Genomic DNA, 14505 nt, shown 5'->3' on the forward strand with positions numbered 1-14505 from the left:
ATAATAATAAATTAGGGCTGAGCCGATGCCGATGTATCGGTATCGGAAAGTATCGGTTGAAATTCATCTACCGATACCAGCCGATACTTTCTCGGCATTTTGGTCCTTCACGAGCTCCGCAAAAATGAAGCGCGAGATTTTGGTGGAGTCTTGGTAAATTGATGCGTACGATTGTAGTGAAATAGTTACAAGCAAATATTAATCGATATTTTGAACAACTTTTAATTATTACAATTTTCAAGTATCGATATCATTGAGAGTATAGATATCGGGTATTGGTTCAAACTGGTATCGGCTCAGCCCTATAATAAATACGTATAATAATATTAAATCTCGTCATTCCGGGAGATAACGAAGTTTTTCCTCCAGACCGGGAGAGTGGGTTCGATTCTGGGAGAATCCCGGACATTCCGGGACGGTTGGTAAGCCTAGTCACTGTTCTACCTCTTGACAGCCTTTTCGATGGCGTGGTGGTGGTAACGTTGTCGACTTGTAATCAAGGGGTGCAGCGGTCGATCCCGGAGGAAGCACACACTGCTTCGAATCCAACTTTAAACTGTAGGTCCAGTCCCGATTAGCCTATCTGTTCATAAAGTGAACTTGAAACAAACTTTGCCTTTGCAGTCACCCAATGACAAGAGGCTGCTGAACACCTGAGATCAGGGAGACGAACCCGTGTCCCCTGCGTGGCAATCAGACTCCATAGCGCGACTCCAGCGTTGTGGTTGCGTAACGCGCTACAACGCCAGAGGTCCTAGGTTCGAATCCTGGGCAAGCCATGGAATTTTTATTGTGTGTATTATTTCATCATCATCTAGAGAGTTGGGAAAGTGACGAAAAATAAATTGAAATACAGTTAAACGTCTTCTGGGATAGCCTAACTTGAACCAAGTCTTTTGTGGAATTCACTTTAAACTGTAGGTCCAGTCCCGAGTAACTTTTCTGAGTATAACGTGCACTTAAAACAAGCTTCAATTCGCGTGTCGTCCTGAGAGACGAGGGAGCCTGCGAAGGTGTCGCTAGAAGGAGTACGTCAGAGAACTTTGGGGGCCCGGGGGGGGGGGACTTAGTGTTAGCAATTTGTTTTTATTGTTACTTGACTTTTCTATCTAACTACAAGAGGCAATTTTAGAAAATAATTCATGGATGGGCCTTCTGTTGCATTTATGCATTCAATTACAACAATACAATGTTTATTTTTCTTAATTATGATTTCTAGAATTTAATCTAGAACAGTTGCAAATGATTTAAGTCTGCGAAGTACTAAAAATAACATGCACTGTCAACACTGAAATAAATATTTTGTCACACTGTTTTTGCTTTTTTACCTGCATGATTTCTTATTTTTTCTAGGTTGTTCTTTTCTAAAGCCACTCCTTGCACATTGGTTTTCGGTTTTCAAACACATTTTCGATTTCCGAAATCCTTTTAGAATCACAGCCATGTATGTTCTTTTATTACCCTTGTTTGTATTTGAGATCCTACAAACGGACTGGAAGAATGCAGTTGCCTGTTTCAAACCTTTGTACACAAACAAATTCTCGTTGCGTAGAACCTCATGTCGAAAGATGGGTTGTTCCACCTTAAGTGGAATTGTCGTGATTTTCTTTACTCTTTCCAGGAAATTGCTGTTTTACAGAGAAAAAAGTTTTTTTTTGGAATAACCAAAAAATAGTTTATGGTAACCAAATATTCTATTTAAATAGGCGACCAAGGCATTACTGCTCACCAGAACCAAATCGTGCACATTTTCTTAGTTACCAAAATAGTGAAAATTACCATATTTAGTAAAGGCTACCAACTTTTGTTATGGTTGTTGTTTATAGTTAACAAAAGGCTTAACCAAACGTGTTTTGTTAATTCAAACAAATCATTTTTTCTGTGTACGGAACTTTTAACGAACGCTAGGAAACTACCTTCCAAATTCTTGCCCGGTTCCTTCCATCCTATGTTGTATCATGTCTGTCTTGGTTAGCCTAATTGTGAAAATTAGCTACGTTAATTTAATCTGAACTAATTCTTCACTTATCCACATCCACTCAACCGACAAGACATTCCCAGAAAATAGTCTGTGGGCGGGGGGAGGGGGGAAAACTTAACGTTGGCCTAGAGTCGCGCGACACTTTTAAATTCGGAACTGCGTATTATATAGAATTTTAATAAAAACGCTAGATAACCTAGAGTTTAAAACTAGAACTAGCAATGCGTTCAACACACTTATTTCAATATTGTGTACAAAGATTGGCGGAAAATAACAATTTTATCTTAAATTATTTGGGCCCGCGGTACCGTAACAGCTAAAATCGCGACGTCGAGGACGAATGGTAAATTGTGAAACAGACGGAACAATAAAACATGCATGCCTTATTTAGAATATGAAAATAGAACTTCTGCTTTGTGGGTACGTAACGATGCACATACAGTATACCTTGTAATAAATCAATACCTTTGCAAGTTTCATCTTTTGTGTAAATAATATAACTTATTTCGTGGGATGGAATATGCTTTAGCGAGTTAAAACTTCTTGAACTTTGTTGAATACATTAAAATTCGGGTTGTCACATTCCAGTACTGGTAGAGCTATAATCTCACGGTGTACAAATACACAATAAGTTAGGAAAATCTGCCTCTCAATGGTTGAAGAGATAATACTGAATCATATTACTAGTAAGTTAGAATGCGAGGCAAATTGCTAATATTTATTTTACTAACCTTTATGCGCCTTGAGTTTTATCCTAAGCTGTTGCCCTTGCACATCAAGCATCCATACCGTTAGCGCTGAAGTAGTTCACAAAATCCATGGTGTGAATTTCTGTTGAATAACATAAGATTGGAAAGCCACACTCTTGTAATTAAAGGTTTTCCCTTGTGCACCTCGTGTGACTTGACGGATCAGTGTCTCTTTGATACAAAAGCCGGCAGATACCATTCCACTTTGCCTCGCTTATTTTCTTTTTTTTACAACACATCGATCCGTGTGCTGAGAGTTGCGCATGCGTACCGAAGCTCCCTCAACATTGCACATTTCTTCAATTGCTGCGGTACACATTTCTCAACCGTTTCCGCTTATTTTGCTGTTTAAAAACAACATCGTCGATGCGAACGAGTATGTAAATAAGTTTAAAAAGTATTATTTATAATGTTTTCCTGCGTAGTTTCATAATGTTGCAGTTCCGCAGACAAATATCTTAGGTAAAGAGACGAAAAGAAAGAGGTTAAAATTGCAGACTGGTCTCGAGTCAAGGTTAATATCCTAAGGTAAGAAAGACCTTGCCATGCCGCATTTCTCTTGTGTTGGCGTGTTTGTTTCGTGAATTTTCGCTACGCTCGCATCGCTCTTCACGTGTAAACACAAGCGCAATGAACTTACAGTGCTACGTAATGCTACATTGCGTTTCAGTGAACGGTTTTGCTCAATGAGTAGTGGCGTGTCTATAGGTGATTGTTAATAGGATAGTTTTTTAGCCGAAGCAAAAAACACGTATTTCTTCCCTTGGGCCCCTCTATACACCTGCCAAGTTTCATGGAAATTGGAGGGGGACACTTAGATAACTTCCCTTGTAAGTCGAAACCAGAGATCATGCAGACCGTTGAAAATTTTCAAGGTGAGATATTGTGTAAGGAAGGGAGTAAATCAAATGAAAAGATTGAAAGAGGATGATAGATAATAGAGGGAAATGCAATGAAAAAGAAGAAACAAATGAATAGAGAGATATAAATAAATAAATAAAGGGAGAACGTGCAGAAATCAGAATACAAATAGAAGAAGGCATACGCGCGCACACACACACACACACACAGAGAGAGAGAGAGATAGAGAGAAATAAATAGAAGAGGAAAAAGGATAGAGACAATGAAAGAGAAAGCAAAGGAATAAATATAGGAGAGAGAAAGAAAGCAAGGCGTCTACCAGTCTGGAAAACCTAGAATCAGGGAATTGACTCTTCTGGAAAAGTCAAGGAAATATCAGGGGAATTTACTGCCTTTACCCCGAAGAGAGCTACGGAAATTAACTTTCCTCTGTCGCATGTGTTTCTGGAAAAATCAACATTTTTATAGTAGTGCACTAAAAGTAGGTTTTTGAACAAAGGGGAAAAAAAGAGAGTAAGAAAATGTAAATTTGTTGTGGACAAACTATATTTCAATTTGGTATACTGAGTGTTACCAGTAGTTACGTTCGTAGTTCCTGTATGAACTTCAGTCTTTTTGTTGGGTTGTCGGGCCATGCGACAGAGGAAAGTGACTTTCTGTAGCTCTCTTCGGGGTGAACCTTCTTTCCAACTGCAATCACCATTTCCGATGCAATTTTTTGGAGCATATAATTTGTAGTATTTCTTCACCTTTCTCACGATCTCAGATTCTTACCTTTGAGAAAACTCATTCTTAGGTGCCATGTATGAAGGAGCCTGATGTTCAAAGTCGGATCTTGCGTGATGAAGTGTTTGATGATATCAAATTCCGTACTCTCTTTAATTTGCGGCATTTCGCAGTCTGTCCTAAGTTCAGAGGCGCAACCATGAATTTTTGTCTGGGGGGGGGGGGCAAGTACTATAATAGTCGTACCAATAATAATGTTATTATTATAACATTATTATTATTAACATTATTGATTTCCTTTATTTTACTTCGCTTCTTGTGCCACTTTTGGTTATTTGCGAACATGGGGATGATGAAATTGATGAATGGACACTCACAAACATCCATCCCCAAGCCGGAATTCGAACCCAGGATCAACATTATTATTATTATTATTATTAGTAGTAGTAGTAGTAGTAGTAGTAGTAGTAGTAGTAGTGGTAGTATCAAAGATGTTATTACCCTTGAAAATTATGCCAAAAGAGGGTAGATGTTGGTGCTAAAGAATTTGTGTTCGAACAAAAGATTTGATTTATTTTTTCAACGCTTTCAATTAGACATTAGTAATGGAAAACACACACGCAAACTATTTTTGAAAGAAAGAAAATGCTTGATAAATGCATTCTAAATATAATTCTTTTTTACATTAACATGTATAACTTTCATGCACGATATATGTTTCACATATATGCAACATGCGACGTGGACACTAAATTGTGTACGTATTCAAAGTTTCTTTAATACATACAACATATATTACGTATTTAAATACATTATACTTCATCCATCTCTCAATAAACCAACAGAAAAAATTACATAAATTGTATCTCAAATGTGCACGCTCCCTTTTCTCAAAACAATTGTTCATGCATTTAAAACAAAATCAATTAAGACAAGTCTTATTTCTCTGTCTGGTAATTTACAATGCATTACAGAGAAGAATGAAATATTGCGAGCGGAGCGAGGTAGAAAATGTTTGGATCCAATTTTATTTGCTGGCTGAAATCAATATTGACTTAATAGGGTGATAATAATTTCACGGAACGCCAATGCATTCTCTCTTTTACAACTTTTGTGCCTCCCCGATGGTGTAATGGTAACATCGTCGCCTTGTGATCAAGGGCTCCCGGGTTCGATACCCGGTGGAGGCACAGTGGTTCGGATCCAACTTTAAACTGTAGGACCAGTCCCGATTATCCTTTCTGTGTGTAAAGTGGACTTAAAACCACAAATCTATAAATCAATATTAAAACTTATTTTCATTTAGATCGTTCGGCGCCCTGGGCCGACTCCCGCCGCCCCCTAGCTACTTTTCTGAACTTTATAAGACCAAGAAAATTATTTCTATTTGCATAAAATTTGAAGTTGTTGGCAGTAATTCCCCCCTGCAAGTAATCTTGGCCGTCAATGTTTGCCCCTCTAGAACTCATTTCCGTCCAAGGTTGGGGGGGCAATGACCCCGTCCCCCCTGTGGTTGCGCCATTGCCTAAGTTTCCCCTTTTGTTGTCTTGTTACAGAAGAGATGTTGTCTTATCCTTTCCTCTCGGACATAATTTCCACATAATTTATGAACGCACTGACTGGCTTTCTAGTCGGTAGGGTGTCTGACTACCACGCGGGAGATCCGGGTTCGATTCCCGGGGTAGGTCGGAATTTTTCCGGCCTTGTCCCCACATAAAGCGGCTCTGGGAATCATCCAGCCTCAAATCAATGGCTACCTGGGGGCAACCCTGTCTTGAATGGGTAAAGGCGGCCAGAACGTGGTGCTGACCACATCACCTCCAAAACATCCTAGATCAAGAATGTGGGGGACCTTACCCCCACATCCCCTAAATGTGCCTTCATGGCACGGTGCTATATGCACGGGGAACTTTACCTTTTACCTTACTGACTGGCTTTCCTTGGTTAGGTTAGACAGGATTTGAAGCCATTTCCTCTTTATGTTCTCATCTTATTGAAACACATTTATTATATGCTTCACAACTGCCCTCCAAATAATTATGTTGAAGCAAATTTTCGGACTACGACAACATAGGTCAGCAATTTTTAACGTTGTTGTCATAAGGCATACTTAATCTATGGAAGATTTACAATTTTGATTTACTTTTCTAAAAGTCAGAAATGGCTTAAAATGGGTGTCCGAATAATTATGCGAGCTTGTATTCTGCTGGAGAATAGTGCTATCATTAAAGTTTTCTGAAGGTTTCGAGAAAATCCTTAATTTGTAGTCAAAACGGTATAAAGCCAGTGGAAATTTTCAGTGTGGTACTTGAAATGTTTCCAGTTTTGGGTATAGAAGTGAAGGTCCAATAACCACTCTTACAATGTGATACTATGTAAATTATATATTCCACCCCCGATGCCAAATATTAGCAACTAGAGGGGGGACGCAGAAAAGGGAGTGAAATTCCCTCTCAGTCTTCTTTCAAATACCACTCTGGATATTTCGTTTCCCATTCATTTATTTGATGCTGCGTTACACCATAGTAGAGAAGAAAAACTGAACCATATGAGATATTTTAAAACTAAATCTTCCAAGAAAACATAGCAAATTTATGTTTAATTGACAGCTAAATACAAGCCAGTAAAGCTTGCACCGTTGGCTCAAGCCACAGCCTTTCTAACAACACAGTTGATCACTTTTCTAACACCAGGGACATACACCAAATATCCGAATACAAAACGCAATGCGAAGTAACACAACCACTCGCTCCATGTCAGATACTTGAGCAATTTCTCTGTCCCGATACCTTGCACCCAGCAGACATAAACCAGTGCAGTGTTAAACGGTAGCTCCGGCGCGACATATCCTAACCCTTTCACCATGCAGCGACTCATATGCTCTGCGTCTGGCTCCATCCGAAGGAAACATGGCGTTACCCAGCGCTTGGACACGTGTTCGGCTATGTTCCGAGCAAGTTCTACGCTCCCACGACACACGTTGAACCTATCCTCAATTCCCAGGAGGTAGCCGACGCATCTCCAGAAGTGCACGAAGCCTTCCAGTTCTTCGGCACTTGCACCGAGTGCACCAAAAGCGTTCGGGTGCTGAACCAGTGGTGCGATGAACGCTAGCTGAGTGACTGCCAGGTCAAATTGGGTGATGAACATTCCTCCCACGCCAGTATCGAAATCATAATCATTTGGCACTCCCAGCGAACAGCTTCTGAATTCATCCAGGAAGTCATCGTCGACACACCACTCATCACCACAACCGTCCAGGGCTACCTTACTTCTCAACTCACAAGGTGAAATCGAGCTCATTCTACTCAAAACATGATTGTGCATGGTTCTCACTGTGTCGATATTCTTCCGCGCTGGATCACCAGCATCCCAAATGTTACCTCGATACCAAGAATAAAGTATACTCACTGTTGCCAAGTACCTCTTGAACGCCTTGTAAGAACTATCGGATTTCCCTGTGAAGATGAGAGGTTCTAGCAATCGTCGGAAACTCAACCCAAGAAGCAGCATTAGCATGTTCCCAAAACATAATCCTCCCCAGTGTTTCAGAGCAAATTTCTGCCCCTTCGTGAATTTGTCCATGTCTAACCAGTCTGGCCTAGAATCTAGAGAAACTGTGGAGTTTCCAGAAACATTTAGACCTTCCAGAAGCTCTTGCACACATTCTGGAAGTTCATCAAACTTGTTCGATCGAGAATTTGAACAGTTTGTTTCATTTGACGAAGCAGCAATCCCTAGAAGCTCAAAATAATTTTCTTCCCCCATGGATTCATCGTCAGGAATCAACCACTGAATTTACCTGGTACCATTATGACATTTTACAATTTAACTGAATACATATTTGTACCCGAATTAAGGGTTTTGGTACTAACAATGAATTAGCTGCCTTGGATATGAAACAATGTGAATTTTCTGCTTGTTCTTATTTTTATCTAACCTAATGTAACCTACAGTGGTTCCGGCCAAAGAATGGACTTGGAAATTCTATTTTTTGTATTTTCGGTCGAAAGCTATGGAGGGTGCCACGCACCTTTCGGGTACATAGATACCTGCCAGCTTAGCGCAGAGGTAGTAGATTCATGAGATAACTCGGGGCAATTAAACCTGAACAACAATTTAAAGTTTGAGAAAGGAAACACGATAATTTCCCACTACAGAAGGAGTAATCAATCATATATTCTGAAAAACACGTTCTATATACAATTCACACACTTAATCAATTCTTTACAATTTCTATATATCGTTTCGTGTTCCAAATTTCCTTCTACAAACTTCTTTGATTACAGTTTTCTTCCTCTTTGTTTACATGCTTCTTCTTCTTTGACTACAGACTACTTCTTCTGTAGCAACCTTATGCATCCATATATGAACTTCTTCTTTTGCTACAAGCTTCTTCTTTGACTACAGTCTTCTTCTGTAGCAACCTTCTATATTCATATATATATTACTTCTTTGGCTACAAGCTTCTTCTTTGACTACAGTCTTCTTCTTCTGTAGCAACCTTCTATAGTCATATATTTCTCCTTCGGCTACAAGCTTCTTCTTTGACTGCAGGCTTCTTCTTCTGTAGCAACCTTCTATATTCATATATATATATATATATATATATATATATATATATATATATATTTCTTCTTTGGCTACAGGCTTCTTCTGTAAAAATCTTCTATATTTATCTCTTTTTAAGCGTCTACCCAAAGATCTAAAGCCCCTCCTTCGGGTCGCTGCTAGAAGCACTGCGCCACCGCTTAAATCAACCAGAAGGGGTAATCGAAGGGCGCCGCCGATCCCGCGCTCAACCTCGACTCGGAGCTGCGATAAATGCGCTACACGAAAGTGCTTGGGGGCTGCCGAGAACTTGGCACCATCACAGGACAAACAAGCAAAAGGTCTAACCGAAAAGCTCGTTCCCGTTAAACAATAAAGACCCAGAATCATACTTGTAATTTGGCTTTACTTTTCCTGCCAACATATACGATATTAATGGCGATCCTTTAGTTCTGACGCCTCGATTCAATTCATTATAGTTACACATTCACAGATTAAACATTTATAATTAACTTTACTATTTACAATTACTTTCATATGTTTTCCTCGCTCGTTATTCCAATAATCAACGTTCTTTCATTTTTTCCGCGCGCTGCCATCTATCGTCCGCTGTATAACTAATCTTTGCGTTCGGGTGTGTAACACAAAATCCCCCTCCTTGGGATGAAAATTTTTCGCTCGAACATCAATGGTAGACCATGGAAAATTTTCCTAGCTTTGATCATTTTCTTACAATTTTCCATCTTCACTCTTCTGTTTCAAAATTTCCAGTTGACATGTTTTCTTAAAAGTCCAAAGTTGTTCTTCTTTTTCTTTCTTTTCTTGTATGACTTTGACATCTTTTTTCTTCACAAATCTTACCCCTTCATCAGACTTGTCAACCACATGCTTTAGACTGACATACACACTATTGGAATCTTCTATACTTTCCTATTCGATCAATTTCTGCATTTCTTTCTCTATTTCTCTTCTTTTCAAGAAAGGTATAGAGTACTGTCTAGATACCCTTGGTTTATCAGTATCTTCTTCAATTTTATTCATATACGTCGGTTAACCCTGGGCGTTGACTAAAGTTGTCTCTACGTTTTTCTAGAATGCATTCCAACTCTTCCTTTTTCTCTTCAGAGATACCTTGGCATTCGTCAACTTTGGCCTGTATTTCTTCCACTGATGCTTTATATTCGTCGTCGTTTCCTTTAAATTTATCTTTTTTTTATTTCTTCTTCAGCATGTTCATTTATACTTTCTTCAACTGATACTTTATGTTCATCGTCGTTACTTTTAACTTTATTTTTATTCATTTAATATAAAGCATTTCCCTTTATGCTTCCGTAGTATTCTTCATTATATACAGCATAACTTTCATTAACTACAATGCTTTGCCTTTTAATGCCAAATTTCTCCTCGGATTCTTCTTCTTCGGTTTCCGTAGGAACATCACTTCTACCCTTTTCTAACGATTCTAGGTTCAACCTTCTTCCGAATACTTTTCTATTTTGTTTACTGATTTCCATCATTTCTCTGTGTTTATCTTCTATCATTCTGCCGTTATCTTCTATCATCATCATCATTTTTCGCAACATCTCCATCATACTATTTTCTTCTTTCTTTTCTTCCATTTCCTTTGATTTCATCTTTCTACATTCCTTACATTCATATCCTTCTCCTCTTTCACATATTGTCGCATATTTCTCCTTTCTGATTCCTTCACATGACCAGTGTTTCATTCCTTCGCATATTTTACACTCTTCCTCGTTTCCTTCTTCTTGACAACAAGTATACTTTTTGGTTGCCATTGTGACTTATTTTCCTTCCAACCTCAAATTCTTAATGCTGTTCTCAGGATTTAACTTTCGTCGAGCCCACACGTTGGTCGCCATATATGTGTAATGCCCATACTTTCGGGTACATAGACACTTGCCAGCTTAGCACAGGGGTAGTTTCATGAGATAACTCGGTTCAATTAAACCTGAACAACAATTTAAAGTTTGAGAAAGGAAACACGATAATTTCCCACTACAGAAGGAGTAATCAATCATATATTCTGAAAAACACGTTCTATATACAATTCACACACTTAATCAATTCTTTACAATTTCTATATATCGTTTCGTGTTCCAAATTTCCTTCTATAAACTACTTTGATTACAGTCTTCTTCTTCTTTGATTACATGCTTCTTCTTCTTTGACTACAGACTTCTTCTTCTGTAGCAACCTCTTATGCATTCATATATGGACTACTTCTTTTGCTACAATCTTCTTCTTCTTCTTTGACTATAGGCTTCTTCTTCTGTAGCAACCTTCTATATATATATATATATATATATATATATATATATATATATATATATATATATATATATATATATATATATATAATATTTATTTATATTTCTTCTTTGACTATACTCGAGACCATCAAGAAGAGGAAAAGAAACTGGTTAGGACAGTGTCTAAGAAGGAACTGCCTGCTAAGGGATGCCTTGGAGGGAATGGTTGAAGGAGGAAAAGTCCGTGGAAGAAAGAGATATCAGCTTATGGATGATATTAAATTATCTGGGTCGTATGCTATTACGAAGCGTAAGGCAGAGAATAGGGAAAGCTGGATTGCAGTGAAAACCTGCCAATTAGGCAGAAAACAATGAATGAACTAATGAATTCTTGAATTATTAAGATATTCAAACATTTGTTACTTTGAATAATATTCATTATGTCACAGGCAACTTCATTTAGAAAGAAAAGCTGTTGATTGAACTTTATATATTTATATTTCGTCCCATCCTGCAGCTCTTCCGTTTCTCATTCTTTTAATCGTATCTTGCTCTTCTGCATCTATTATGTCTCCTTCGATATTATCTTCCTTTGTACATGCTTCATTATCTTTTTTAGACACTACTCTTTCTTTCTTCATAAACTTTTGTTCAAAGTACTGTCTTCAAACTGTTCCCGCTTCATTTTCCAATTCGTTATTCTTATTCCGTATGCTCCTAACTCCCTTACCATATTTTCCACTTATGTTCTTGATCACCATCCATAATTTATTTTTATCTTGCCTGAAGATTTCCTGTACTTCATCACCAATTCTACTCAAGTTCCTTTGCTTCTTTGAAAATCTGCTTGACTTCATTCCTTTTCTTTTTGTATTCTTCATACTTCAGTGGAGTAGATGTTTTAACGTAGGCTTATTTCTGTTCATTCACTGAATTCTTTACTCATTCCACCATCTTGTCCTGTGTATTGAAATTGACGTAATTCTATTATTTTTACACTGCCTCTGCTGGTTTTAACGTAATTTGTTTCTGTTGTGTCGAGTTTGTTCTGTGTCACTATATAACTACTCTATTTATGAGGCATTTATTTTCCCCCCTTAAAACTATTTTGTATTATTTTGCTTCCTCTGCTTTTAGGAGTTTCTAACTCTTTTAGTCTTGCACTTGAATTCGCTGTTTTTCTTTTTTCGATCGAACACTGATAACTAATAACCGTGGTGGTCTGTTTTTCCTTCTGCCCCATGTATAACTCTGAAAATATTTTCTCATGCCATTTTGGAATTTAATATAATCGTTTATGCTTTTCTTCCTTAAACATAACCAGTGGCGCATCAGCCGTGAGGGCCAGGGCGTACCTACCGACTGCCGGCCTCACTCCCACATGCCTCAACAGAGGTGGGCAATCATCCAACCAGTTGCCGGGTGACCTGTGGTCAGCATAATGAACCCCCAGTCGTTGTACATGACCGGGTTACACTTTTCATTCTTAGCTCATCAATTTCCTCATGATGGTGAATGGCCACCTGTCTCATACACTGGCTGAAACCTCAGGGCAAAAGTTGTTACGCTTCCCCCAGGAGATTCAAAACTGCACACATCCCGTAGCCCGAGCCCAAAGCCTGACGCCTTAGACCGCACGGCCACGGTGCAGGACATGCTTTTTTTTCCCATATCCTTCGAAAGTAATTTGGTTGATTCTGTTGTGTTTGAAGTATGAGTTCTCTATTTCCATCGTATTATACTACAGAGCAGTCGAGTAGTTTTGCCCATTTTAATTTTTGATCTTTTTCCCTCCAAAATGTACAAATACTCCTTGTCCATTTCTCCAGTTATTATCCACTCTTCGATTTGTCTCCCATGATGGTAATGTCTGTCTTTCTTTTCTCGATCTTTTCTACTATTCTCTGGAATAGAAAAATCCAATGTGTGATAAATTTACATTCTCTGTGGGGGCTTACACCTGTTTTTATTGTTATTGGCTTCTCTAGGTCAACATCTATGGTCATGATTCTAGCAGCAGGTCACTTTCTGATCTCTTTCATCACAGCAGCTAAACTACTCAGACTCAATCTTTTGCTCTATTAATTATTTGGATCCCAGAGTATATACAGCTCTTATCCAGAATCTTCTCTCAATTTCCTTTCTTTTTAACTTCACTCAATGCTAGTATTTTGATATCATTTCCATCTCCTCATTTATTGTTCTTTCATTCCAAGATCCTATTCTCAGTTCCTTGTCCCTACATATTCGTCATCTTAAATTCTGTCCAGCACTTCCAAGGTATGTTGAGTTTCTGTGAATCAGTTAGTAATCCTGTGTGGGCGATTATCCCAGCGACAAGGTGTCTGGTGGGGAAATCTTATAGCTCTCCACATCCAGGGCTGGATTTTTCTTTTGGGGTTGTCTCCCTAAGACTTTGAAGATGCCTATTCTCCACAAATATACTTTTAAGAATACTGGAGTTTCCTAGAACCAGATTTCGAAGAGAAGCACGCAGCATTCCAATCAAGAAGACAGACACAAGATCATATCTACTCAATTCAGACCATATCTGACAATTTTTTTAGCAGAGGGCAGTGGTGGCTTCTGTCTATTAGCACATTCGACCTCCTTTTGCATGCCCATGATTGTGACAAACTACTTCATCATCTAAATGGGAATAAAATGAATGAGGCTTGACCCATGAAGAAGTAACCCAAGACTCACTCTTACCAGAGAGGTTCAAAAGCTCTGTATAAGACAAAATTTACAAATAAATTCTCAATATTGGAAATACTGGCCATCACTAGCTATGGACTTGACCACCCATACTTTTACCAGAGCGTATAGAAGGAATAGTGTGCGCACTCCCTGAGTTGCCGTGGTCCACCGCCTAGATGGCAGTGGTGACGTTTGAGACGGCGCGGAAGATGCTCGCGTTGCTTACATAACTAACTACATAAGAAACAAAAATGCATGTTACTTACATTTCGAGAAAAGTTCAGCAGCTGGATAGTTTGGAGAATTTCCGAGATGATTTTGCTGTCTTCGAGGCACTTAATTCCTTTCTTATCTCCTTGGTGCGGAAGAAAAATCGACATTTCAGATAGTGAAATACGAGTTTAGGTATCGTACGCAGCACATGATCTTCACAGCATCCTAATTGCGAAGTTTTTACAGCAATTATATTTAAATTGTCCAAACACTCAAAAATATATCACCCCATAAACTATTAGCACATGATAATTTTTCTGCAACAAATTCTTCCACTCGTAACAGCACATCATAAACACTTTTCGATGCATAGGTAAGGTATTTACAGCCGTCGCCCGAACCATAGTCTTGAATTAACGTAAGTGAGGCAGGTACATTAGTTGGTTTCCCGTGC

The 14505-nt window shown here is 38.6% G+C and overlaps 2 protein-coding genes across 2 annotated transcripts in view; both read right to left on the reverse strand.

The window, feature by feature from the left end:
- LOC145988631 (uncharacterized) overlaps positions 1-3179 on the reverse strand; it is a 64671-nt gene extending 61492 nt beyond the window's left edge. The window contains exon 1 of the mRNA XM_083123662.1: positions 2713-3179. The gene's annotated coding sequence lies outside the window, so the exon portion shown is untranslated. The remainder of the gene's footprint in view (positions 1-2712) is intronic.
- Positions 3180-6907: 3728 nt separating this feature from the next.
- Positions 6908-8164, reverse strand: LOC145989279 (uncharacterized). The gene has a single exon (XM_083124605.1). It carries the CDS (start codon positions 8083-8085, stop codon positions 6961-6963), a length of 1125 nt encoding a protein of 374 aa, XP_082980731.1. The 5' UTR covers positions 8086-8164; the 3' UTR covers positions 6908-6960.
- Positions 8165-14505: the final 6341 nt, after the last annotated feature.

This window comes from Lepisma saccharinum, chromosome 6 (genome assembly GCF_977018435.1).
Source record: "Lepisma saccharinum chromosome 6, izLepSacc3.1, whole genome shotgun sequence".
NCBI lineage: Eukaryota > Metazoa > Arthropoda > Insecta > Zygentoma > Lepismatidae > Lepisma > Lepisma saccharinum.